This window comes from Exophiala aquamarina (assembly GCF_000709125.1).
Source record: "Exophiala aquamarina CBS 119918 chromosome Unknown aczIA-supercont1.3, whole genome shotgun sequence".
Lineage (NCBI taxonomy): Eukaryota > Fungi > Ascomycota > Eurotiomycetes > Chaetothyriales > Herpotrichiellaceae > Exophiala > Exophiala aquamarina.
Genome location: NW_013550585.1, coordinates 3104551 through 3130190, shown reverse-complemented (window position 1 = coordinate 3130190; position 25640 = coordinate 3104551). Strand labels below are relative to the sequence as shown.

The 25640-nt window shown below is 50.4% G+C and overlaps 8 protein-coding genes across 8 annotated transcripts; 4 read left to right on the top strand and 4 right to left on the bottom strand.

The window, feature by feature from the left end:
* Positions 1–1821: 1821 nt before the first annotated feature.
* Positions 1822–2516, top strand: A1O9_04699 (uncharacterized protein; the record flags this gene model as incomplete). The annotated part of the gene is made up of 2 exons (XM_013406987.1): positions 1822–2203; positions 2260–2516. The coding sequence occupies 2 exons, from the start codon at positions 1822–1824 to the stop codon at positions 2514–2516; spliced, it is 639 nt and encodes a 212-aa protein (XP_013262441.1).
* Positions 2517–3742: 1226 nt separating this feature from the next.
* On the bottom strand, positions 3743–7348 carry A1O9_04698 (uncharacterized protein; the record flags this gene model as incomplete). The annotated part of the gene is made up of 1 exon (XM_013406986.1): positions 3743–7348. The coding sequence occupies one exon, from the start codon at positions 7346–7348 to the stop codon at positions 3743–3745; it is 3606 nt and encodes a 1201-aa protein (XP_013262440.1).
* Positions 7349–8644: 1296 nt separating this feature from the next.
* On the top strand, positions 8645–10563 carry A1O9_04697 (uncharacterized protein; the record flags this gene model as incomplete). Its single annotated transcript, XM_013406985.1, has 4 exons — positions 8645–8742; positions 8817–8842; positions 8900–9590; positions 9642–10563. 4 exons carry the CDS (start codon positions 8645–8647, stop codon positions 10561–10563), a joined length of 1737 nt encoding a protein of 578 aa, XP_013262439.1.
* A 698-nt stretch (positions 10564–11261) lies between these two features.
* A1O9_04696 (60S ribosomal protein L33-B) lies at positions 11262–11808 on the bottom strand (the record flags this gene model as incomplete). The annotated part of the gene is made up of 3 exons (XM_013406984.1): positions 11262–11460; positions 11565–11670; positions 11784–11808. 3 exons carry the CDS (start codon positions 11806–11808, stop codon positions 11262–11264), a joined length of 330 nt encoding a protein of 109 aa, XP_013262438.1.
* A 1936-nt stretch (positions 11809–13744) lies between these two features.
* On the top strand, positions 13745–15566 carry A1O9_04695 (glucose-6-phosphate 1-dehydrogenase; the record flags this gene model as incomplete). The annotated part of the gene is made up of 5 exons (XM_013406983.1): positions 13745–13788; positions 13886–13979; positions 14042–14439; positions 14514–15400; positions 15457–15566. The coding sequence occupies 5 exons, from the start codon at positions 13745–13747 to the stop codon at positions 15564–15566; spliced, it is 1533 nt and encodes a 510-aa protein (XP_013262437.1).
* Positions 15567–20450: 4884 nt separating this feature from the next.
* On the top strand, positions 20451–21744 carry A1O9_04694 (uncharacterized protein; the record flags this gene model as incomplete). Its single annotated transcript, XM_013406982.1, has 3 exons — positions 20451–20640; positions 20691–20768; positions 20825–21744. 3 exons carry the CDS (start codon positions 20451–20453, stop codon positions 21742–21744), a joined length of 1188 nt encoding a protein of 395 aa, XP_013262436.1.
* Positions 21745–22233: 489 nt separating this feature from the next.
* On the bottom strand, positions 22234–22896 carry A1O9_04693 (uncharacterized protein; the record flags this gene model as incomplete). The annotated part of the gene is made up of 3 exons (XM_013406981.1): positions 22234–22361; positions 22479–22570; positions 22787–22896. 3 exons carry the CDS (start codon positions 22894–22896, stop codon positions 22234–22236), a joined length of 330 nt encoding a protein of 109 aa, XP_013262435.1.
* Positions 22897–23768: 872 nt separating this feature from the next.
* A1O9_04692 (inorganic pyrophosphatase) lies at positions 23769–24823 on the bottom strand (the record flags this gene model as incomplete). The annotated part of the gene is made up of 4 exons (XM_013406980.1): positions 23769–24155; positions 24212–24394; positions 24446–24545; positions 24609–24823. The coding sequence occupies 4 exons, from the start codon at positions 24821–24823 to the stop codon at positions 23769–23771; spliced, it is 885 nt and encodes a 294-aa protein (XP_013262434.1).
* Positions 24824–25640: the final 817 nt, after the last annotated feature.

Here is a 25640-nt window from a genome sequence, read left to right as displayed (position 1 = left end):
CGGCGCGAGGCGGGTTTGGAAAGCTCATGCTTCAGATTTCACTGTTCGGGAGTATCATTTCCTATTGGCTGGAAAGGAAGCACTGAAACTACCACCTGTCATTGTCATGGTTCAGAAAATACGGCAGATGGAGTGAGGCTCTATGGCCTCATATTTCGACAACGCCTTCATTATTCGCAACTTTCTTTCGTCTCCTGCATCTGACCATCAGTGAACCCTCCAGATCACTGATTGTTGGATCCTGACAGGGTTGCTCACACCGAGCACTCCAATGGATGGCATGAAAGCTTCTGATTCTCTACCGGATGTTGCTTGTTATTTGGCTGTAGATTGTTCTTTTTCTTACTCCTTTTCCATAGAGGTCGGTAAGATGGTATGGCCGCTTCAAAGTCATAAACTGATTGACCTGCCATGAACGGCCCCAGATCCCTGGCCAGAGGATGAAAATCTTGTTGATAGAGCACATAGACTACTGTAGAATCAACGGGACGACGAGGTGGAAAGACATGATATCCACAAAAGGTGATTTCTGTAGAACGACGGTGGGCAGCCTTGGCGCCAAGGATCTCTGTTAGCCAGGCAGACGAGTAGAGTTCTTCTTACGCTCTTTGTCTCTTTCCCAATCCCATACCACTGCGCTACACCACTCTCTCTGGCGAGTGCCAACATACCTAATCGTATTACGAGGCCTCTAATACCTTCGTACGGGCTCCACAACGGCAACGACCGCCGCCACTTTGGCATGGAAGATCATCCTCCCTGCACGGCTCGTCACGTGACGCAGATATGGACTGTAGCCCCGGCGATTTGGACTCTCCGGGACAAGGGTTGCAGAACAAATAAACATGTTAATGGTTTGGTGAGAATACGCACATTTCGGCAACTGGTTGTTGTGATCTCAAAGCTCACGTGGCCTGGAGGCATCGTCTGCTCAGCCCGGTCATTGTTCCTTGCATAGACATCTGCATCTGCTAGAGGTTAGCTTAACGGCCAGACAAGTTCTCTAACGCTACAGCTAGCTAGACTTGTGTCGGTCCAGCCAATGGCTCCATGCGCACAATTCATGCCACAAAAGGCGTGGAGCACAACTAGCCAGTGCCACATGTTGATGACACATTACTGGCAGCATAATTCCTAAGCCTGCACGCACAACCCCTCTTGGCTTCGTAGTCGGTTGCATTCATTGCTGCGTATTTGTCCTCATCTCGCAGGACCTCGTACTCGGGAGATGGTCGGTCTTGGAAGGCTGCCCCAATACATGCTGGTTTCACGAGGAGATAATGTATGATAAGGTCCGATGCGCCGTGCGAAGACGCATCTTCGGGGCCGAGGAAGGGGCAGCCGGCCAGATGCGTGCACGAAAGCTTGTCTGTAACAAGAAATGAAGTGGGCATCCTCGACTCTACATTGATAATCGGCTACGATACCAACCGTGCCGGCATCTATGGTAGACGGCAGCTCCATGGTTCCACAAAATCGGCTCGTCTCTTAAGGGTGAGCCGGGTTGCTGCGATCTCGTGGAAATTACTGAGTCATTCGCTCAAAGGCCGATAGTCTGCACAATTCTCCCCATGAGCAAGGCGTCCGGTGCAAGACTCGACTAGCGTCTAGAGTTGGTGGGTCGTGCCTCGCAGTCCTCGGGACAGCGAATCACGTAGGAGAACTGGCTGATGAACTAAACCAGCTGATGGAAGTATATAAATACTGTATTATGTTTCCTCAGACACAAGACATACACAGTAACAAACAGCCATTCACTGTCTTTGCGGACCATTTATCAAACACAAACCGTTCTCGGAGACTTGCATATTGATATCCACCATGTCTTCCAGCACAACAGCACTCGGACTATTCCTCGCTCCGATCGAGAATCGAATCTCCTGCTACGGGCTCACGAACACTTCACCGATTCCGGACTCCAAGGTCCAGTCAGTAGTGGAGTTCGCTGTCAAGAACGCGCCTTCAGCGTTTAATGTGCAATCTGCTCGCGCTATCATTCTCGTGAAAGCTGACCACGAGAAACTATGGGACATTGCCGACAAGTGTCTGAAAAACGCCATGCCAGAAGGTGCTTATCAGGCGTTGGCGCCCAGAGTGAAAGGTTTCCATGCTGGCTATGGCACTGTGTTGTGGCTTGAAGATCAGGATGCACTGGATACGTTGAAGGAGAAGAACCCAGCCATCCAGGCAACGATCGGTGACTGTAAGTGAGTCGTGTCAACTTCTTCCCCTCACTGGCTAAGCCAATGTCCTAACCAGGGTCCCATCATTCGTCCGGCATGCACCAGTTCATCACATGGACGGCGCTGGAACTTGAAGGTTTGGGCTGCAATTTGCAGCACTATAACTTCATGCCTGAATTCTCGGAAGCGGTGGCCCAGGAGTGGAAACTACCGCAAAGCTGGAAGTTGCTGAGCCAGCTGGTGTTTGGGGCGCCGGCTGACGGCCTAAAGCGATCGAGAGAACGCACGTATCTTCCACTGGAGGATCGGGTGAAAATGTTCGGAACGAACTGAGCTTACTTTGCTTTTCTGGGGATGCATGAGTCTACACAGCAGGGGAAAATCAGTGAAATTTGGGCATCTGGCAGGAGCCCTGCTGATGGGAATTGAAATCACCAGCTAGGTGTGGAAATGACATGGACTTTAGACTTACATCAGATCAAAATTGTCCTTTGAATGACCTGCGAATGAGTGAGATGTGATAGTTAGGACATGCTTTCCTCGCATGGCTACCTATTCATGAAATCAAGAGTGATATATCCTTGAGGGAGAGCGTTTAGGCCTACCTAAGTTAAACCCACCGGGACATAATGCTACGTAAAGGGTCACCGAGGGTAGTACGTTTGTTTGGCCACGGCGGGTGTGAATTCAACCTCGCAGTGTTCGGTGAGGAAATGCTGGGTGGTCCATTCAGAGACGGTTCCATAATTAGTCCTTCAAAGAGATGTCTTCAAGCTTGACTTCTCGAAGAAGCCCTTCGCCAACAAGCCAATCACCAGTACTACCACAAAAAGCAGGTTCAACCAGGGATGTAGAGGTACAAATGCCGGGCAGGACAATATCGAGTGCGATGGTCATGCTAGAGGGGTTCTGAAAGCGCTATTGTGTAAATCGGAGGTGCCTTTCAAATTGTTCTTGTCATCGTCGACTAGCCTCGAGACAAGAAATGGAACATATGGCAATGCTGGCAATATCAGAACCTGGGAAAAGTCCTCATCGACGAAAGCTCGCTGCTGCGCAAGCAGGCGAGCTGTGCCGGGAGCCATCAATTATCAGGAACGGGCAATGGAATGGGAATGGGAATGACCAACGGCTTTTTTGCACAGCTGCTCACGAATGCGGTTCAAGGTTGGCCGAACGAATCAATGGGACTAGCAGTGGTCGGTCATGGGGCAGCTTTTCGGTTGCTTTGCCCAGCGAGAATGAAACCGCGTCGATCCATCACTTAGTACCAGTACTGATAGATTCTTGAAGCATGTTCCGTTGAAAGGATATCCACAAAATTTGTCCCGCTGTGGAGACTTGTCCTTGGTTACGCGGCTCTGTTGTGAAGGATCTAAATCGAATCCGTCGATGCTCTTCTAGTTCGTATTCAATAAATACCTATGGCATAGGGTGTTTGATGCTGGGCCCCTAAGCAGAGGCTAGGATGCTTATTGACAAGATGTAGCGTTCCAAACCGCCCATCATTTCAACCCATCGTTCACTATCCCAATGCTTCAGACAATGGATATCAGTCATTAAGCCCGCTTGGACCTTCTAGGTCGAGCGGGTAGATCGACACTTGCCTGGCGATTCTGGCTAGCATCAGGATATTTTTCCAATTCCACATCATTAGGTTTCAGTTCCGGTGCTGGTTCTTCGGACTTTGGAAGCTTCGCCTTTGCAGGACTGGCAACTTCTGCCTTCAACTGGTCGATCGGCTCCTGATTCAACTTTGCGAAAAACATGCTTTCCACAAGTTGTCGACCCTCGGCCTCCTTCTCAGTCTCCTCAGCTCCATTCTGCGGTGGCTGCTCTTCTGCTCCATCTCCAGCCACTTGTTCGTCCAATTTGAGTTTCGCGAGTCCCATAGCATGAATTTGTTCTTCAACTGAGCCTCTTGAAACCAGCCTGATGACCTCAACCTCTTTGGTCTGGCCAATTCGATGAGCTCTGTTTTCTGCTTGGATGTCATCTTGAGGGTTGAAGCCGCTATCGAACACGATGACTTTATTGGCTGTTGCAAGATTGATGCCTGCACCGCCTGCTTTGGTACTGAGCATGAAGACAGGGGTTTTGTTGTCATCTGCTGAGAATTCATCGATCATATCCTGGCGCTCCGAAACTCTGGTCGTACCATCCAAGCGATAATAGCCTATGTCTTCATGCTGCAAGACGAGTTCCAAGATGTCTAGTACCATTGTGAATTGGCTAAAGATCAAAGTTCTGTGCCCTTCTGACATGAACTTGCGAAGTAGCTCGACAGTCTTTTCAACCTTTCCACTGGCCATCCACTCGTTGTTGACAAGCACGAAACGTTTCAGTTCTTCATGTGCATCACATAAAGTATTGATTTCCATGTCGGAATAAGCCTTCAACTCGGTAACAATGAGATCCGGGTTGGATTCGCGCCACATCTCTACTCGGAGACACTGTTTGGCAATTTTGGGGAGGATTTTGTCAGGGTAGAGACGACGGAAGAGGAATGGATGGATTGCGGCTTGCCTCAACTTCATGAGGATATTGGAGGACTCTTGACCCATGTTCTCCCCCTTCTCCCTCCTCTCACGGATGCTGTAGGCTTTTTCGAGCCAGAGTTGATAGATTTCCACCTGCTCAGCAGTCATATCACAAAGCTCTACCCGTCGCTCTTTCTTTGGTAGGTCTTCGAGTACTTGATATTTCTTGCGTCTCAATATGAACGGCGTAAGCATGCTTCGTGCCCTAGTGATTCTTTGTGCCGAAAGGAGGGCATCGTGATTGCCGTCCATAGCCTTGACAGTGTGTGAAAAGATTGTCCTTAAGGCTGATTGCTTGTCCTTGAACACATCCGGCATTAAGAAAGCCAGAAGACTGATCAATTCTTTCAAATTATTTTGCAGAGGTGTTCCAGTGAGCAGAAGACGAAAGTTGGATGCGATCTTGACTAGCTTGGAGGCGACTTGGGAGTCGGCGTTCTTCAGCACATGGCCCTCGTCAAAGACTGTGCAGTCAAATCCAAAGGTTCTAAGCCAAGGAAAGTCGTCCCTTGCTTTGGCTATAGTGTACGTTGTAACAATGACATTAACTTCTTCTTTGGAGTCTTCGAAAGTCTGTCTCAGCATCATTCGCTCCCCAGGAACGGTAGAGTAGTATGGCTCAACGCGCAAAGTTGGACAGAAGCGTTTGAATTCTTTCAACCAATTCTCTAGAGTAGCAGCAGGTACAACAACAAGATGTGGGCCAGCGTGACCTTCTTCAAAAAGGTGTGCCAAAAAGGCGATGACCTGGCAAGTCTTTCCCAGACCCATGTCATCGGCGAGTATGCAGCTTAAGTTCCTTTTGTATAGAAGGTTGAGCCAATTCACTCCGGCGATCTGGTAGTCTTTCATCTGGATATCCGGCGACATCGATGAAGGTTGGCCAATGCGATTTCTAGAGCCAGGTTGTCTGACGTTATCAGGGTCCTCGTCACTGACTGGAGTTCCAATCCCTGAATCATGGGTCTTTTGGACTTCGTGTAGGGACACCATTTCAAGCTCTCCACTCTGCGAACCGTGCATATTGATCCCCCATCTCTTCATTTCAGTAGCCAGCGGTTTAGCAAGGTTCTGGCACCTCTGAACTAAGAAGTCGACCGCATCGTAACTCTCAAGCATTGCCTCAACCTTCTCGACAAGTCTCTCACCAATTGGCGCGGTTTTGCGACGACCTTTTGTGGGCTTAAGGCTAGGATCTTGAATCTCGGTGATGGCATCAAGAGATTTAAATGGTCGCTGTGAGACAAAGAACTGAGCGAGCTCCTTACTGGTTGATGCAGTGTCAACTAGGTCTGCGGCAGAGCACTTATTGAAGAACTCAAGAACGCGAGACTGAAACGTTGGATTGGCTTCGGCGTCTGAATTTGCAGCCGAGTCTGCCTCGTCTGAATCGTCAGACTGTATGGTTTGAACAGCTCTGGGCAGTGGTTTAGTTGGGAGAGGTGCTGGCGGAGTGGAAGAACGCCTCCGGCCACGGATCAAAGTTCTTTTCTTTGGGCGTGGCTGTGGTGTATCAAACACACTGATCACTTTCTGAGGCTTCTTGGGGATCTGAGTCGAGCCCCATTTCTCCACGATTGTCTTTTGCGGGGCTTTTGGATGTTGCTTGGGCACATGCAGCAATGGCCGCTTTGGGACACCCGGAGTTAGAGTCAACTCATCATCTGAAATCAGGTCGATTGCATTTTTCTTGCCATCGGATTCTCTCTTTTCACTCAACGTCAACAACTGTTCGACCGCATCATCGTAATTCCCTTTCTTATTCTGCAGGACAGTGAAACTCTCTAGCACGGACACGCCTCTGACCATGGCCAGGAGGCGCTTAACCTTTTGGCGTGTATTGTAGTCACTGATGTCATCCATGTCCATCTCTGGTATCTTTTTCTGCACAGGAAGCGCTCGGGCTGGACCAGCCTGTCGGGGTTTCTTTGTAGCATTGCCGTAAGCGTTCGCGTTTGTGTCTGCAGACCGCTTCGTCGAGCTTGATGCCAAGGATGAGTTCGAGGAAGCACGATACATATAGCTAGAAGCAATTTTACTGAACCGACTTGAGCCATCACTTTGTCCCTGGGGTGACTCAGCAACCTTTTCTGGTTGAGGCTTGCGCGAGAAGGTATATGTCTTGAGGTCATTTTTCCTCGAACTCCCTTCATCGTCATCAGAAGAGCCCCCGCGATATGTTGGACCTTCATCGTCACTGTCGATTGTAATTGGCTCAGGACGTCTCTGTGGAACGGCGATTGTTGGTAGGCGGAAGGTGGTGCCCGCCGGGGCCATTGCACTAGCAAGAATCCCACGCTGTTTTGGCATTGCAGAAGAGCCAATTACTGGGGAAGACGCTGCAACCTGTACAGTCGGAAGTTTTGGAGGGGATGAAGGCATATCGGGTGAGGATAATCGAGGTATGAGTTGAGTTGGTTGAGTCTGGCCACCACTAGTCGATCTACCATTGTTGAGGACAGAATGATCAAGTGGTAGGGTTGCGAGTGTCTCGTAGTCAGAGTCATCATAGTCGTCTATGGTCGGTCGGTGGAGGGGCAGAGTTTCAATGGTCTCATGCTGAGGCTTGACCACTGGATTGAAGAGTTCGTCGTCAGAGAGCATTAAGGAATCTTCAGAGGCCATTTTCGCAGAGGTCGAACATGTGTTTCTGCATAGAGCAGGCAATGGCTAGGGAGAAGAGCGCATTGTGATGGTAAAGAATTAATGTTTAGCTTTGCATGGAGAGTCTTCGCCGGCAACGCTGCTCCTTAACAATGTGAACAGCCGTGTCCAGATTATTATTATCCGCCAAAGTGACAAGCCCCTCCTGGACCCGTGAAAAAGCGCCCGTGCCATTTAGACGCGTCGCGTCATGCTAAAAATTCCAGCCATTTTGGCACCATGATCGACCGTAGAGTCCTTTGATCGACCGTAGAGTCCCGGCTACGCAGTTCCGACCATTGTGCACGCCCGGTGCGCCAAGAAAAGGCGAGGAGAGGGTGGAAGGGTCGAGGACGGGTCACCATAAATCATGATAATATTTATATACAGAGCGGATCCGCCTGGGATTGTGTACGAGGGAGTCAGAAACCGGGTTGAAGGAATGATATCAACCTTGGGCCGGTAGGCAATGCCGTTATGCCACGCATTGGTTTTATCTAAGATTAGGAGCGAGCAGATGGGTGCCCTCAGCGGCTCCCACTTCAGTCTGGGTCAAGCAGAACATCTCCTGTCACGTATAGAGGTGGAATATGGAAAGCCCGGTGTCAGAAAACCCGGATCATATTCCAACAGTGACACAGAAATATAGGTGACGCTTTTCCATTTACCAGCATGATACCGTCCAGCCAAAGGCCGCATGTCGACAGGCTTTTCTCGTCGTGTAGATGAATAATCCAGTCATCAGGCGTAGAAGGGCATAATTGCTTTTTATACGGGAACAGATATTTGCAGCATACACCTTGGCTCTTGATTAAGCAAAAGGACGAAATGGTAGGCCGTAGACGGAGGACATTATTAAGGGGCAACGGCCTTATCTTCTTGACGGGTCGGAGATTCGGTGTGGCTTCGGAGAAACTACGTACTCGTAAGCGTCTTTTGAAGTCCCCGCGGCCGACCAGCCAGGAGTCAGGGACCGTTTAACTCGGATTGACAGATCTAGACATGTAAGGGAGTAGGTGGTACCTAGTACTCGTACAGCTTCCTTTGCGTAAGACAAGATATGCAGGGCTACAGGGCACAGCCATGGCATGGCCGCGACAATTTCAGGATGCTTGAATCTCCAGCGCCTTTCTGTCCTTGACCTTATCCTCCACGACCAACTCTTCGCACTCGTTTCTTGCATGCAACAGCTGATCCCTTTTGAGGCGTCATAGGCCCATCCGTTGCATATCTCTCCCCTCGCTTGTCGACGCGTCAACAAGAACGGATGCTTATGCCATGAACAAGTCCACATCATGGAGTGGTACTCCTTCCATCAAAGGCTCAAGCGAGGCAATGCGCATGTGTCTGCTCACCTGTTCATTGATCGGATTGCAGTAAGTACATTCACGGGAGCATGTCCGCCCCCGACGACCGTCAAGTGAGTCGCTAATGTTTTCCCGCTCAACAGGTTCACATGGGGAATCGAGATGACATGTATGCTGCAATTGCTACTTAGATAATCGAACATTCACTGACAGCCTGATTCCGCAGATGGCACACCTTACCTTCTCCAACTGGGCCTCACAAAGTCGAAGACCTCTTTGGTATGGATCGCAGGCCCCCTCTCGGGCTTGATCATGCAGCCTATCGTCGGCGCATACGCAGACAAGTCAACCTCTAGATATGGGAGGCGCAGACCATACATGATAGTTGGATCTATCATCACGGGCATTGGACTATTGCTGTTAGGGTGGACCTCAGAAGTGGTGGGAGTCTTCCTCCCAGAGGGTCAGTCGAAAAAGGATGTTACACTCTTGCTCGCAATTCTGTGCATCTATGCGCTCGACTTCTCGGTCAATGCTGTTCAAGCGTGCGGTCGAAGTCTGATCGTCGACACACTGCCCATCTCGCAGCAGCAGTCCGGTTCTGCCTGGGCCTCGAGATTGGTTGCAGTGGGACACCTGCTCGGATATTTCATCGGGAGTTTTGACCTTGTGGCTATCTTCCCCGGCTGGCTAGGCGGAGACACACAGTTTAAGAAGATGACCGTTATTTCGGCTATTGCCTTGTGGCTGACAGTGGGGATCACTTCTTGGGCGGTCACCGAACGTGTCAGGCTCTCCGGCGACAATGACACGACTACCATGAAGGAAGTTTTGGCAAACCTATGGTACCGCACGCTGAATCTACCTCCAAGGATACAGGCTATCTGTTGGGTTCAATTCTGGAATTGGGTTGGATGGTAGGTAACCATTGTTTCCTCACGCATGCTTCGCTCACCAAAACCGTCTAGGTTCCCATTTCTCTTCTACTCCAGCACATTCGTCGGGGAGATATACTATCGGTACGAACACCCTCCACCAATTGCGGGCTCGAACGACCAACACGATGCTCTGGGCAACATCGGCCGCCTAGGAAGTGTCGCTCTTGTAATCTTCTCTCTCATTACATTTTGCTCTTCCGTTCTCCTCCCTTACGTCGTCAAAGCCCCAGAAGCCGGCGAGGTGAGATTCACACCTCGCCCACCTCCTTCACTGACGAAACCGCTTCAGACCATTCTGGTCAAGGCGGCAACAATGCAGCCCGATCTGACGTCGGCCTGGTTGCTTTCCAACCTTCTCTTCGCTTTCATCACCGTCTTTGCACCATGGACTAGGAGCCTCCACTCGGCGACAGCGCTCGTCGCGTTGTGCGGCGTCCCTTGGGCCATCTCATGCTGGGCGCCGTTCGGGCTTCTCGGCATCGAAATTAACCAAATGTCCTCTGGCCCGCACGCAGCGATCAAGGGTTCCATTGCTCCCGGCTACACGTCGGTGCACGGTAGCGTCGACGAGCCTGATGCCGCCGATGACATCGAGATGGAGGAAGCGCGGCGGCACCGTCGCATCTTCTCAGACGGTGTTCTTCGACTCCATCACCCTGAGGATCCCAATGCGCACGCCTCCACCGGTGAACTGGCAGGGATATATCTCGGGGTCTTGAACGTGTACACCACGCTCCCCCAGTTCGTCGGCACCTTCCTCAGTTGGATTGTTTTCTCTATTCTAGAGCCTGGGGCAAACGATGTTGATGGTGCTGATGTTGATCCAGCGCACCACAAATGGTTGAATCTGAAGCAGAATGCCCCGAACGCGATTGCCGTATGCATGTTTGTCGGCGCCCTGTGCAGTGTCATCAGTGCCGAGGCTGCCAGACGCTTAAAGAGGGTGGTCTGAGTTTTGGGATCGATATTAATGTAGACTAGATGGACTTCATGACATCGTCCAGTACCACAGAATGTACGAGTAGGAATGGGGCATTCTTCAGTTAGAATGTTCCGGAATATTACCAGCCAACAATTCAGATTTAATTGTATGCTACACGTGGCTCTGGGAAGAACAGAAAAAGGCAGCAGAGTGCCTTCGGAACGAGACAGATGCACGAAAATAGCAATATGGTAGTAATGTGGATATCACTCGCCAAACATGAGCCAAAGTCCAGGTAGGAAATACAGTCCAGCGTCAGTTTGATGATGATTTGACGGTTCGGACGGCCTCCGACGCTCTCAGGTCAGGTGAGGGGATTTTTTTGACATGGACCAGGCATATTAAATTGTCGAAGAAGTTTTTGATTCTTATTCATGCACACGGGGAAAACCGCGCGCCCATACTTGCAGTTTGGCTGCCTCCATGTCGTGTCGAACCATGAAGTAATACTTGGACCAGGGGCCGATTGTCAATCATGAGTAGTTAGTTCCTTTTTGTTTCCTTCGAGAATATCTCATCTCATTACATGAGGTTAAGCAATTGAGCCCACGCCATATTCACCGAACTCTGCGGCCAGTTCGAACTAATCTCCCCGCGAGATCCCTTGCCTTCTCACCCATCTATCACCTCTGACCAAAGCCCATCCCCGCTCCGCCTAAGAAGTCAAATCATATCGAACTGGGGTACAGGAAGATTCTGACGCTGGCACCAAAGCTCTTGGGAGGGAGGTTGTGGACGAATCTTGCTCGGACGACGCCTGAGTTTCCGTGCGGCCGGGTGACTTTGCCCCAGATGACTCGGATCTTGCTGCCCTGTCGTTCCTTCTGGGCTCGGTAGACGAACGCGACTCGCTTTCCTAGGTAGAATCTATGGCGGATGAAATACGTTAGAATGAGATCAATGTCAAGCGGGATTCTTCTCCCTCCACTCCCATCCCTTTGGGTCCTTCTTGCATGGTGGATAGAACGTACTTTGCGGCATTGGTATCTTCGACGCCTTCGATCTTAAGGAGAGAGGTGTTGGGGTTTGTGTTGCGCTTTCCGCGTTGGTGAGACAAGTGCTTGCCTTTCACGTATACTAGAAGAGAGTGTTGTCAGTCGTTAATTCCCTTTTCCTTCTTTCCGTGCGTCTTCAAACAACGGCATAGCCGAATGCTGGGACAGTAGTTATCGGGTAGAGAATCTGCTCACATCTGTGACCACCGCCGGAGACCATGTTGACGGTATTTGTGCGAAAGGGACGAAGAATGGAGGCTGTTGGCGACAGAGAGTGTGGTAGTCGTTCGTTGGAAGTGCCGTCGACAAATGTGTCGCAGTCTCGAAAATTAGGATTGTGTGCCACTAGTGCGCTTCGGGAATAATATGCCAAGACATGTTGATGTTCTCAATGCGGGAAGACCTTTCGCCGCTCTACAGTCAACCTTGGCATAAGGCACCAGACTGCCAGTAATCGATCCGACCAACTGGGAAATCTCAACAAATCCTAATATATCTTATACATCAAAAGAAAGGTACATCCTGTATTGGACGATCCAGGTAGGTCAGAATCAGCCTATTGGGATCAAATAGACTGTATAACAATTCCTATTATATCCTCGGTGCCTGCTTCCAACTACTTCATACAAAGGACTACTGTACCCACTAAGTACGTATTCTTTCCTGCGTCAGAACTTCGCCTAAAATAGGTAGGGTTGGTCCAGATCCGAACGCTCTGATTCATCGTTTCTGGCCGAGGTACGACTTAATTATCCAGGTCCGGAGAAATTCGCATATCAATCCAGTGCACCTTGACCATACTCGCAGACCGGGAGGCCAGACACCGATTGTCGAACTTCGTCTAGCCGTACCGCGGCACTGTACTGAGCCTAGGTATACTACGGAATATTATCGTTCACCATTGATTAGTCTAGAACGAGGACAACTTTCCAAGTGATTTAGGAACAGATTCTTGGTGAGTGCTGGTGATTCTAGACTTCTTCAGGCTTGCTCTGCCCTGAGCGCCTGGTTCTACAAGGACCCGAGTGTGAAGGTCCCATGTATTTGTCTTCCGCCATAATCTCACCTTTTAAGGCAGACGTCCAAGAAAATAGTACAAAACATAAGTCCTGTCATGATGTCGGTGTGGACGTCTGCACCTTCTTTCCTGGCGCTAACTCCGAAACCCGGAATTAATACCTGTTTGAGTGCTCCGTACAAGGTAGCGCTTCTCTCCATGTAAGAGACCAGGGTGGACGGAGTGGTGAAGCTCTGTGAACAGGGTGGACAATGCCTCGTAGTTTTTGAAAACGATCGAGCGCGATGAAGGCTTGCATTTGCAGAATTAGACAGATTACATAAGAGCCTGCGAATGACGAAGCACGGCGCCCTTAAATAGACAGGCAACCCAGCCGTCGGGGGGGGGCAATTCATGGAGCCGATGATTCCGCTGGCAATGCAATGCAGATACGATAGGCTAAGTTACATACGAAGAATCCCACTCCAGGCACGATTGCTTAGTGATTAGAGTGACGACAGTTTGGACCGCATCTCCCTCCGCGGCACTGATATAAGATTGTTGATAGGGATTTGTTCCAGAGGACTTGGTAATGCAACAGATCCATCACTTCTTCTTCCCCCTCACTTACCTGGGAACACTTCCTTCCACTTGTTTCGCAGTCCGGTCTTGAAACAGATCGGCGACTGCTGTGACAGCAGATACACCCAGCCTGAAGTCCAAGATCCCAGAGGAAACCCAAGGAATTGCTCCTGGCTTGCGGGCGAGATTAGGTCCGAAAAGGCCGGGTCTATTGATTAAGAACCACGCCAAATTCTTCACCGCGCCCACTGCTTCGGAGGCAGGCACTACCACCTCACCTGCACCGAGTACTCTGCCGTCGTACCTGCCCTCCCGCCACCTCCCAGGCCCCTTCCCACGGCTCCTACGTCCTGGGTCCTGCCGTCCTAACCAAGGCCCCTACCCACTGCAGGGCCGATTTCCCATCTCATCACTCGGCTGCTGCCCCACCATTCTTTTGCATTGATCGCCGCAAATAATCATATTTCCTCCCCCCAAAGCTTTGTCATTGTGCTCAACTGTCACTTCCCTCGTCTTCCTTCTCTTCACCTTCCTGTCCATCCTTCTTCATATTCCTCATCAGAATACACCATCCAACATGGCGGACACCCTCCTCCGTCCCGAAGAGCCTGAGAACGCTGGGTGAGCGCCAATGCATTCCTTAACTCCGCGGCACTATCTACCCCATCCCCCCACGACCTCGACCAGAATATGATGGCTGACGGGGTGAAATCCACAGAACTGTTGAGCTCAAGGAGAACACTGTCATAGTCGTCCTGGGTGCTTCAGGTGATCTTGCAAAGAAGAAGACATTTCCTGCATTGTTTGGCCTGGTAAGATGTCAACACCTTTCCGCACCGCAATTTCGATTTGCTTACCAAATACGAACAACTAGTACCGAAACAAATTCCTCCCACAAGACATCAAGATCATCGGATATGCCCGTACTAAAATGGATCATACTGAATATCTCAAGAGGGTCAGATCATACATAAAGACCCCAACTAAAGAGGTGGAAGAGCAGCTGGACCAATTCTGCTCCATTTGCACATATCTCTCTGGACAATATGACCAAGATGAGCCCTTCCAAAAGCTTGACCAGCATATCAAGGAAATTGAGAAGAATCGTAAGGAGGGCCACAGAGTCTTCTACATGGCGTTGCCTCCCAGCGTCTTCATTCCAGTCTCCCAACATCTCAAGCGCAATTGCTATCCCCCGAACGGCATTGCTCGAATCATTATCGAGAAACCATTCGGTAAAGACTTGGATAGCTCAAGGCAGCTACAAAAGGCGTAAGCGATCGACCCGCTCCCTTAGTTTCCCTTAGTTCCAGTAGAAAGAACACTCGCTAACTGATCATGTGCAGCCTTGAGCCTGACTGGAAGGAAGAGGAGATCTTCCGTATCGACCATTACCTCGGAAAGGAAATGGTGAAGAACTTACTCATCCTCAGGTTTGGCAATGAGTTCCTGGGTGCAACCTGGAACCGCAATCACATCGACAGTGTTCAAATCACGTTCAAAGAGCCTTTTGGTACCGAAGGACGAGGCGGCTACTTCGATGAATTCGGCATCATTCGTGATGTAATGCAAAATCACTTGCTACAAGTCCTGACTCTCCTCGCTATGGAACGTCCGATCTCCTTCTCTGCCGAGGACATTCGCGATGAGAAGGTTAGGGTTCTCCGTGGGATTCCTAAAATCGAGCCCAAGAACGTCATCATCGGACAATACGGCAAGTCCTTGGATGGTACCAAGCCTGCATACAAGGAAGATGACACAGTGCCCAAAGACTCCAGATGTCCCACATTCTGTGCGATGGTAGCATTCATCAAAAACGAGAGGTGGGACGGTGTCCCATTCATCCTGAAGGCAGGCAAAGCTCTGAACGAGCAAAAGACGGAGATCCGTATCCAGTTCAAGGATGTTACATCTGGTATCTTCAAAGATATCCCTCGAAACGAACTCGTTATCCGTATTCAGCCCAACGAGTCGGTCTATCTGAAGATGAACTCGAAACTCCCCGGTTTGTCGATGCAAACCGTCGTTACCGAACTTGATCTCACATACCGCCGTCGCTTCTCCGATCTGAAGATCCCAGAGGCGTACGAGAGTTTAGTTCTTGATGCCATGAAGGGAGACCACTCCAACTTCGTTCGTGACGACGAATTGGATGCTTCCTGGAGAATCTTCTCGCCCCTTCTTCACTACTTGGATGAAAAGAAAGAGATTGTTCCGATGGAATATCCTTACGGTATGTCCATCTAGCTAGTTCACTCCAAAGTAGCATTGACTAACAAATTGTGATAGGGTCTCGTGGTCCTGCTGTTCTTGATGACTTTACTGCCTCTTACGGATACAAATTCAGCGACGCTGGTGGTTACTCATGGAATACCGCCTCTACACCCAACAAATTGTAGACCGATTTGCACAGGGTAGCGAACCCACGGAAGCAAGCGCGATCCCTCCTCGATTCCATCCTCAACTTTCGGCAGGTGCTCGAAAAGCTGGACGGTGAGCTCAGTTGCTTGGAGAGAGCACGATAAGGAAAGAAGAGTTGGACTGCTGACAAGAACGCACCGAATTATGGAGCTTGTGCCAAGTCGCTGTTCAGAAGACCTCTGAACTTCACTATATACTCAGATCCAGCGTCAGAGAGCACCAGAATGTCAATTCACGTGAATATGCATAAGACCGAAAGTAAAGTCGAAGACGCCTGTTGGGAGCGGTTGGACCTAGAATTTGTTCTTCCAGGAATTTGGCTCAAGAAATGGATACGACGAGCCCCCGTTGACAGCGCCTTTTCTTTTTCTCCGATAGAGCCATTACCTTTGCTTCCCGTGCGCTACAGATAAAATACAAGGGTATGATATGACGTGCAGTCGTTCCGGAAACTCACCCCATTTAAGCCTGTAGTCGATGTTGGGATCGGATGATATCGCAGCCTCAAGTGTCTAGCACCAGTTCAAGAGCTCAGAGCCAGGGGATTGGGCCGTGTGTTGTAAGAAGATACTAAACAAGATATTCATATTCCTCGACGCCAAGGGGTATATATCCAGCAAAAGCCTAGAACCAGTAAATCATAGTGATCCGTATGCCCTGCACCAATTCGCTTGATAGCGCTACCCCGAATTCCCGATGCGAGAGAAAAGAGTGCTTTTCCAGTGGGCACACGATTGCATGGAGCCAGTGGCCGTGGACAAATGGCCGCTCTGGAGGATTGTCTATGTAGTCAATCACGCTTCGGGGAAACGTTTATCGGCCTTTGCTCTCATGCTCCGTTAGGCACTCGCCTGACAAGCGATAGATACAGCTGATAGATACAGCTATATATGCCTAGAGGGCGGAATGTCGACGTTTGGCATCTTTGCAGTGTGACGGCGGTCGCAAATCGTCTCACGAAAAATGAACTTGCACGATGGCATATTCGACATGAGTTTCTTATTACCCATCACCCCTTCGCTCTTCATTTTGATTTTCGCATGCTTCTCTTTCAAGCCGGGAGAAATGAAACCGAGCACTGGATCTCCGGGATCGACGGCGTGGGAGTGTTGGACAAACGCTGCTCATGAGGGAAAGTCTGTGCGTGTCTCGTACCTAGCATGGACCCATGATACACTCACTTTTCGTTCAAAAGGAACGGGGTCCATCTGCACTCTTGGCTGATCCGTTCTTCTGACCAGATTCATGGGACAGGACTGAACTCACCTTTGCTATTTGCGTGTGGCTGAACGGTGTTGTTCCCAGGAACACCACACAGCCGTAGGTCACGAACCACTTACCCTGATCTCCAAGGTATCTAGCTCTGCCAGCATGGCTTCGTTCTACACTCACTCGCCTGAGAAACCCTTGGAATCGGGCAAGCGGATATCCACATCAACCATGTACATATCCTGGTTGCACCAGTGTTTAGATACCTCCCGTATAAAAGAGGGGCCACTGAAGGGAATTCTTCGGGGTGGGATGATTCCAGAGGCCTTCCTTTGACGCTTGCAACGATTCGGAGGCTGTTTCTGGGCGCTTCGGTGGCACTTTTCCGGGCCGTGGAGGGTGTCTAGCTCATGTAGAGTAATGCAAAAGAGGCCAGCTCAGCCGACCAGAACTCTCTTCCTTGAGGGTATCCTTTACTGACTGCGTCTGTGGCGAGTGACATTCGGTACCTACCTGAATTTTGAGATAGATCCAAGCAATCGAGGCCCTCTGCGACGGAACCTTGTTTGGGGGAAAGAACCAAAGAAGAGTGTGATATTGTCTCGACAATGTAGTATATATCAACAGATGCTCCTGACAGCTCTTCGGATATTTCCACTTCGTGCGATCGGTACGATTCATCCAAGGTAACAAATAATTTTCGAGGATGACGGCCGATTCGCAATAGTCTTTGGGCTCGATTGATCTTAGATTCCGTTGCTTGGCCCAAGTTCTGCTGGGTTGGAGCTGGACATCATAACCCTCGTGATTTGAACATGCAGGTTAAATGTGAAAGAGGAGCCCTGCACAACCCTTGTAACATCCATCATCTTATTCTCGGGCGCAGTAAGTCAACCATCCATTGACATGCTTGACGCGCGATCTCACAGGAATTCCCTGACCAAGGAGGTTCAACACCGTTAAGGGCTGCAGAGCGGTAGTTCTCGCAAGTAAATCACAAACGGCAAAGGCCGACAGAAGTGGCAGCGACGCTTTCAACGAGCGTTCCCCCTGTTCAGAAACCTGTGGAACAATTAGTATCAAAAGAGAGCAATTGAATTCAATAGCTCCTCAAAATCCCACCAGGGTACCTCGTAGATGTTATGTCTGTGCTGTTGACAGGAAATACTGGCGCTCACATGGGTCCCCCGGGTGCTTCGCTAGTCGTACAGGTAACGGAATACCTCGTACATACGAGTGTTGGTACCTGGGCGCCGGCCCCTCCGCATTGTGGCGTGATGGTGGCGTTTCTCTCCGAGCGTTTGTCAAGAGTCGGGACCCTCTGGTGTGGCTGGTGCACTGACAGCACTGAAATTCTCAAGATGTCCAAGCAACATGGCTCCCACCACTTTTCGTCAACAAACCTGAGAGCGGGAACGATTATTACACCGTTTCTCTCTTCCGGAGGCCGGGCCATGCATACGAGCGCTCGTTCGAGACAGTAAGTACACGCAGCATGGATTGTTGACAGCTACGAGTAAGAGGCTGAGAGCTGGAGGACCGAGGATAAGCAAGTCCGGACTAGGAACAGGGACACATGGAGGGCCTGGTAATGGTCTCTGTAGAACGTCCAACGGTGTACGGAACACTGCTGGAATCTACTCCTCTCGTATTCTGACGTCGTGCTCCATGGTTCGGTATCCATTCCAAGAGACACACACTCAATACGGAGGACAATCATGCTGCTAACTGATAGTCTCAACTAGTTTTGAGCGGCAGAAAATATCCATGTGAAAGGCGGCATTCGAAAATGCCATGGAAATATTACTCAAAACAAAGTTACGGAAGTGCCACTATTGTCTCAAATCGATGATGTAGCCACGCAGCAGTTAGCGAGTCGGAGGTTATGATAAGCTGGCATCCGAGTAGAGGGACGGGTGGATCCCCGTAGATAGCGCCACAAGGATAAGGAAACTGACGGCATGGTGGTTGGGTGGGCCGGCTTTTGTTTGGAGACAGCTACGTACCCTCCTTTTTCGCGTAGCGAGCACAGAGCATCGAGCATGGGTGCAGAGGAGAGAAAAATGCTTGTCATGATGCACCAGTGAAGCTCTGATGGGTATGTGTTGGGCCGCGCGTCTCCGGGCCCATATAAGGTCTCTCATCAAAAGCTGGGAGAAATGCTGAAACAGAGAAAGAATCACATCTAGTTACAGACAGGAGGAGTCCCCAATTATCCATAGGTGATCAATTTGTGGATAGACAGACTCGGCGGTCGATCGTGTCTTGAAGCTCGCCAGTGAGGACTCGGATTTGCTGGAAAAGATTTGCGGTCTCAGAGGCGTCAGAACGAACAAGGCCACAAGAGTTACCTTTTATGCAACGTGTGCTGAATTGTACTCCATACGGAGTATGTGGATTAATTAGTGCTGGGTTGGCCTGGATGAGATTTCCAACACAGCCAGACGGATGCTTGGATAGCCACGGGCGTGGAGTCACCACTTGGATTGCGAATATACGGATACTCGGTATCCAAGAGGCGGAAAATCTGTTTGAACCAGGGTAGCCACCCATAGCATTCAAGGTTAATGCATCGTTTACCATGAAGAGGAACGTGCGTCGCAGGAAGGTCCAAAAATCAAGAAAAGAGGTCGTCAATTGTGGGAGGCGAGGACGGGTGAGTGGATGGGAGCTGAGGGACGCAGGCCGCTGCAGCCATGTTGGTGGGCTAGTTCTGAAGGGGCTTAGATCCATCGGCGTTTTCGCTCGTGTTGGGGCCGCGCCTTCATTTTCTGCATGGCTCCTTCCCCCAATTCCTAATTCGCAGTACCTACGCGGATCATACTCGTACCTGCCATTATTAGCCAGTGCCATCCCCAGTCCACTGCGAGATATGCAGCATTTTCATTATCGTACCGACTACGAGTCTACGACATGAACGTCTTCTTCGTCATCACTACTAGTTAATATTATCACCACAGGGAGCAGTCCACCAACTGATAACGTGGCTTTGCACCTCTTCTTCTTTCTTATTCAAGGCATTTGTTTCAAGCCGCGCAATCATCCAGTCCCAAGTTCCCAACACCGTCACCCACGTCCCGACCGACAGACTTCAAGTCGTCCCTGCCTGCCCGTTGTTGATCCATTCCACATTCCTTCCTTCTTTGTCCTGGGTCGGCTTCAGATTCAATAATAGTTTGGACGGCACGATCATCGACCAGAAATACCCCATTTACTATCGCCATCTCGCACTGCGCCTCCTACCCCTGTCTGTCTGTCCTGAAACAAGCCCTCACCACCATTATCATCCCTGTCATCCCCCCGCCACCCGAACCATCATAACACTGACACCACTGGCGCCTCTGGCACGTCGTTGAGTTCCACTCGGGTGCTCTCTTCAGAATTCCAGAGATCGATACGTGCGTTGCACAATTTTGTCACTCCGTCAAAGCTCACTCTCGTTTGTCTCTGTTCAACATCTCAAATTCCACCAGACCAGCGCTTGCTTGACAACACTCAACTTTACATCAAGGCTCGGAGATCTGGTATCTCTTGCTCAAATACTTGGTAGTTAGGGTCCTTTATCTGGACCGCAATCTATCGACCGCAATCTATCAGTCTCCACCGTACAATTGCCATTGTCGGTACCAAGTTCCATGACTGCCATGACAACCATGTCTCCAATCTCGCCCCAACCCCAAGAGACCCGTCCAAGGGCACAGACCTCTGTCAGCTATACTTCGCAACGTTCCCGCCGAAGCAGCTCCTCCGGCCACAGGCTCGAGTTGACAGAGAGTGCCAAAGACAAGAAGAGATTGAATACCAAAGCAGACCCGTCGAGGGCATTAAACGAGGCAACTCCAGGTTGGTCACTTCTCGGTCAGCGGAGAACACGTTGCTAACCAGTTCTTCAGCGGAGCAAGCACAGGAAGCGTCCACAGTGGACGATTTGCGGCTGATGATGCACAAGGATGTTGAAGGCAACGTGATAAGTGAGCCTCTCCCACTCGAAGCCAAAACAGAACATGAGGACTGACATCGAACGCAGCTGACCCGGATCGGTCCAATCCTACTCGTAGCCGAATGGAGAGACCACTGGACACTATTCGAGCATTTAATGCAGCTGCCGAAGGCACAACTTCGCGACGCTCCTCCCTCAACAGCAGGCCGCCCTCCCAAATCGGTTGGAATAGTGACATGAATCGTCGGGGAAGCTACTATTCAAGTGAGCATGATCAAGTCATCCAGGCCAGGTCATGTACTAACTTTTCCTTAGACAACGGATACTCACCCCAGCGTTCACGACCCACGCCAGGCGGAGGTTACTATCGCAGCGGATCCTACGGATTTGGACCACAAAGTTCTGTCGAAGAAGAGCCTGGCTCTGCTCAGGTGTATGGCCGAGGCATGCGCCAACAGTCCAATCCGGATTATGGGATGCAAAACGGATATCAAAATGCCTACCAAAATGCCTACCAGATCTCACATCCTCATGCCAATTCGAATGGCTACCAAAATGGACAGCTTGCGAACGGCCAGAACAACCACAGCCCCATGTCTGCTCATTCATACCAGCACTCGTACGAGACGATGACTTCAGGTTCTGACGAGTACAGTAAATCCACAAACCCAAGTTCTCAAAATAGCTCTTTCGATCAACTCCATCAACTTCGGAAACCCGATGACTTTAGTGCCGAGAACCCATACGCCAACGATATCAAGTTCAACCAATTCGCACCGACAAAACCCTTTTCCCCGCAAATCATGCATGATGGTCCCTACGGTCCGGACGCTGTCCAGGCACCTTTACCACCTGCAAATGCCTACCCCCTTCAGAACGGCCGGCAGCCTATAAACCTCAATGCTTCGCAATTCGGCGGAGACACTAATGGAAATGATGACAGACCGACTCCGCCGGCAAAGAGGCAGAGCTGGATCAAACGCCGATTCAGTCGCCGGGAAACCTAATTGTCACATGGGCAAGAGCTGGACCAGAATCGAACTGCATACTCGGCGTATTCGGGGCACATCAAAAATTGGGACCTCCGATCACTTTCTTGGCAGCATGGTAACCCGGATTTGCCAAAGTATAAGACTTTCTCTCAGATGGTACTTCTTGACGATTAATGTTTGATGTAATGACGCGGATTTGGGAGTGGACTCGGTTACCTGCATTGGTAGCGGTCTATAATGGAAATGACGAGAGATTGCAGAGCTGATAGGACCAATTTTGCAGCAAATGGCCAGGTGTCGATTGCTAGATGGGTTTCGCGGACAACTTGCGATATTTTGTAGCAAGTAGAAGACTGCATTCGTTTACGGATCCGAAAGGAACCGACGCACCGAATTCCAAAGCCCTTTCCATTGCATTCCAGAGAACTCCCATATGTAATGCCTCAAGAGAGATAATGCAGCTTTTCTCCCGCTAGTCCCAGACCACCTTCAGTACACACCGTACTATTGGCCCTTTTTCCGTTTCTCCTCGATCTTGTCCGACTGGTCTTCTTTGACCGCGGCGATAATGTAACCGATGAGGACCACATTCGCCATTACAGCAGCAAACCCTCCTGCATAGGATGCGTTTCCTATCGAGCCCCACGTTGGTCTTTAGTTTAAGGACATCAAGTGCATGTATATGTGTGTGAGTGAGGATTCATGGGCCAGAGGGGCACAGGTGCAACAAAGGGCTATCTTTAACGAACCTCGAAAGACAAAACTCAACGTGAAGAAGTAGGAGCCGAGCGGTACGCAGACCATGGCCGCCGTGAAGAAAAGGAGCTTGTAGATGACGTGCCTAATTGTGAGAGGGGAAATAGCATCCCGACGTTAGATTCTTCATGAGGACAAAAGGGGTACGGCGATGAAAGAATGGGGATGCAGATGGAGATGGGGAGCCTCCTCGTCCTTTTCTCCCCTCTCCCTCCAGGACCGCATCCGAAACGGCCAAACACCGCTCACCCACTGCAGTCATTGAATCTGCGTGAGGGGCGAAGGGGCAGGGAGAACTCACGCTGGCACCGCGGGCGTCGTGTCTGAGGACATGTCTGCAGTGGACGGCCCGCCCTGAGCCTCCGCGATGGTCTTCTCGCCCTGCTGTGCTGCGGGCCGGCGGGTGGCCATGATGGACCCAGGAGATCTTCCGGCTGGACTGGCGGGACGAGGAGGTGAAGGAATCCCGGGAACAGGCGCGTGATGTCGACGAGGCTGGACCGCAGATGCTGATGCTGGATGCTGGATGCCAGGGGGGTTGTCCTCCTTGGGGGGGGTTTGGGTTGCGCCTGATGTCGAAGGTGCTTCTTGTAGACAGACAGAAGAGTTTGAGACCCCTACATACACTACTTGCGCGTGGTCTCAATTGGAGCGTCTTTGAGGTATAAGGGGGGTTAGCAATACTATTGCGCGGCGGGAGTGAATGATCGGCGGGTGACGTTTGGCTGGATTTCCATCCACATCGAGGCTTGGCGCGGCTGAGAGTTTACATGTCTTGCAGTGTACAGTAATGATGATGATGAACTGGCTGGGGCTCAAATTTCATGCATTGTTCGTCATGTTCATGATTGTATATCTATGCAGCACAAGGCTCTAAAAGGGATTCTTGGAGGGATATCCTCGGGCCTCGTTGTCACCGCCTGTGCCCGTTGTCGATGTAGATATCTACTGAGCAATATGCATGATTTCAAGAAACTTAGCATTCCTGTGGAATATCCTCAAGGATTTTCCGGGATGGGATCTTGTGCTTCAGCCGCCCGAGGGTGCCGTCGACACTCTCCATCATGGAAAGGCGGAGATTTGGTATGAACACTTTGTCCGTCTAGAAGCAAACGCTCATCATTTGTCTAGTTCACTACCTACAAGAGTGGTTGCCTTTTGTCTATCTCATCGCTGTCGGGAGCGGATATTCTTCCCCAATTCATAACTTCATTTGATGTAATCAGTAGAGGTGGCTCCAGCTCCTGGATGATATCAGTTACAAAGCTTCTCGTATTGATCGATTAGACGGCCGCACCAGAGATGAAGAACCACTTATCCACAGTACCGTCAATAGGTGCGGGAGGAGAGTTGTCGCCTCGAGGAATCTTGGACAGAGCGCTTTGGTCGACACGGTCTGGAGAAGACTGGTTGGTGACATTTGCTAGGCTGAGATCACCGCGTTGTTGCTTCCCGGTAATCAAACGCTCCCAAGCATCACTACATTCCCGGATGATTTCCTCGGCATACTTCTTGTTCTTGCACTCTCCGCTGAAAGCGAACTGGTTCTCTGGCTTTCCGTCTGGGATCTTATAGATACGGAACCACTCATTTGTGGCTCGGAGAAGGCCTGGAAGGTGACGTTCAACATCCTCGATGTCGTTGAGCTTGGGTGCAAGAGGATCATTGACCTGGAGAAACGAAAGGTGTTAGAGTTTCTCGGGCATCGGTTGTCGAAATGACTTACATCGATGACAATGATCTTCCAATCGGTCTCTTCCTCGTCTAGAAGAGCCATAACGCCGAGAACCTTGACTTGTTTGATTTGACCAGTGTAGCCAACCAATTCACCGATCTCGCAAACATCGAGTGGATCGTTGTCACCTTTGGCCTTGGTCTCGGGGTGAATGACATTAGGGTCTTCCCAGGTCTAAAGTCTCATGGTTATTTATGATCGGTATATTTTGGCTGTCTTGCTCACTTTGGGGAATGCGCCATAGTTCCAGAGGTAGCCCTTGTGGGGAAAGCAGTTGCGGACGAATCGAAGCTTGCCCTTCTTCACATCCTGTTTGATGGGGTTCCTGGAACGTTCTCTATCAGAATGTGATTGTCACAAGGAAGGCCGGTAGGCGGGGCAGTCTTACAGGAATTCTTCTTTGGAGATTTCAAGCTTTGCGTTGGACCAGCGGGGGATTTCGACAACCATGTTCAAGATTGTCTGTTGCTCATTGGCATAGAGAGGAATGTCATGGAAGGGAGAGACAGGGACGCCATCCTTCTCGATGTAGGTTCTGAATTCGTTGGTGTGCAGAGCACCAACCTTGCGAGGATGATACTCAGACGGCTTTCCGTAAGACATGGTTGAAGACTGTGAGGAGGAGGCGGCGGAGGCGGAGGTACAAAGATGTCTGGCAATAGCTTCAGAACGTTGGGAAGCTATTTTTGCGGACTGAGGAAGAAGTGTTGAAGAGAGGAGGGGAGGTGAAGAATTTGTGGGCGCCAGCGCGGGGGATGGAAGTGTTGTTGATTGGCGAAGAGGCAGTGACGATGATTTCGAGGAGGAACAACGGTGAAGGAGCGACCGTCCGGAGCTCCTGCCAATTTTGCTGCTGCAGATGGTGATGCAGGTGGTTCTGCAGGTAGTGCAATGCGTGCTGGTGCGCGAGGGGGGGCGCGGTATCAGTCGCTTGAACGGAACACCAAACATGTGAAATTAATAGACAAGAGGTTGGATGGACTGGCCTGTTCTTAATTACTTTTCTCAATCAGGTTCGTGAATAACCGCTCTTGTCCCTTTGGGCAAAACCATGAGGCGCTGCTGAGTCTGACCTCGGCGCCGGGACCTCGCCAGACTCTCCAACTTCTGCTTTCTTTGACCAGACTCCCTCCCCCGAGTTTCTAGCGTGCAAATCGGGATTGCCCCAAGCACGACCTTCCCTCAAGCTACGGAGGACCGGGACGTCAATTTATTCAACAGCACAATGCGGAGCTAGAATCCGCCGTATATCTTGGCAAACCTCAAGGAGGCGGATAAACAACTTGAGCTTATTGTTCCGAGCTGGAGCAGGCCCCATCTAGACTAGCTCCAAATAAATTGAGGAGCATCGGTATTGTTGGACACCAACAGCGAGCTTCGTCCCAACACGCCGTGAGCTTGACTGAGCACGACCTCGACA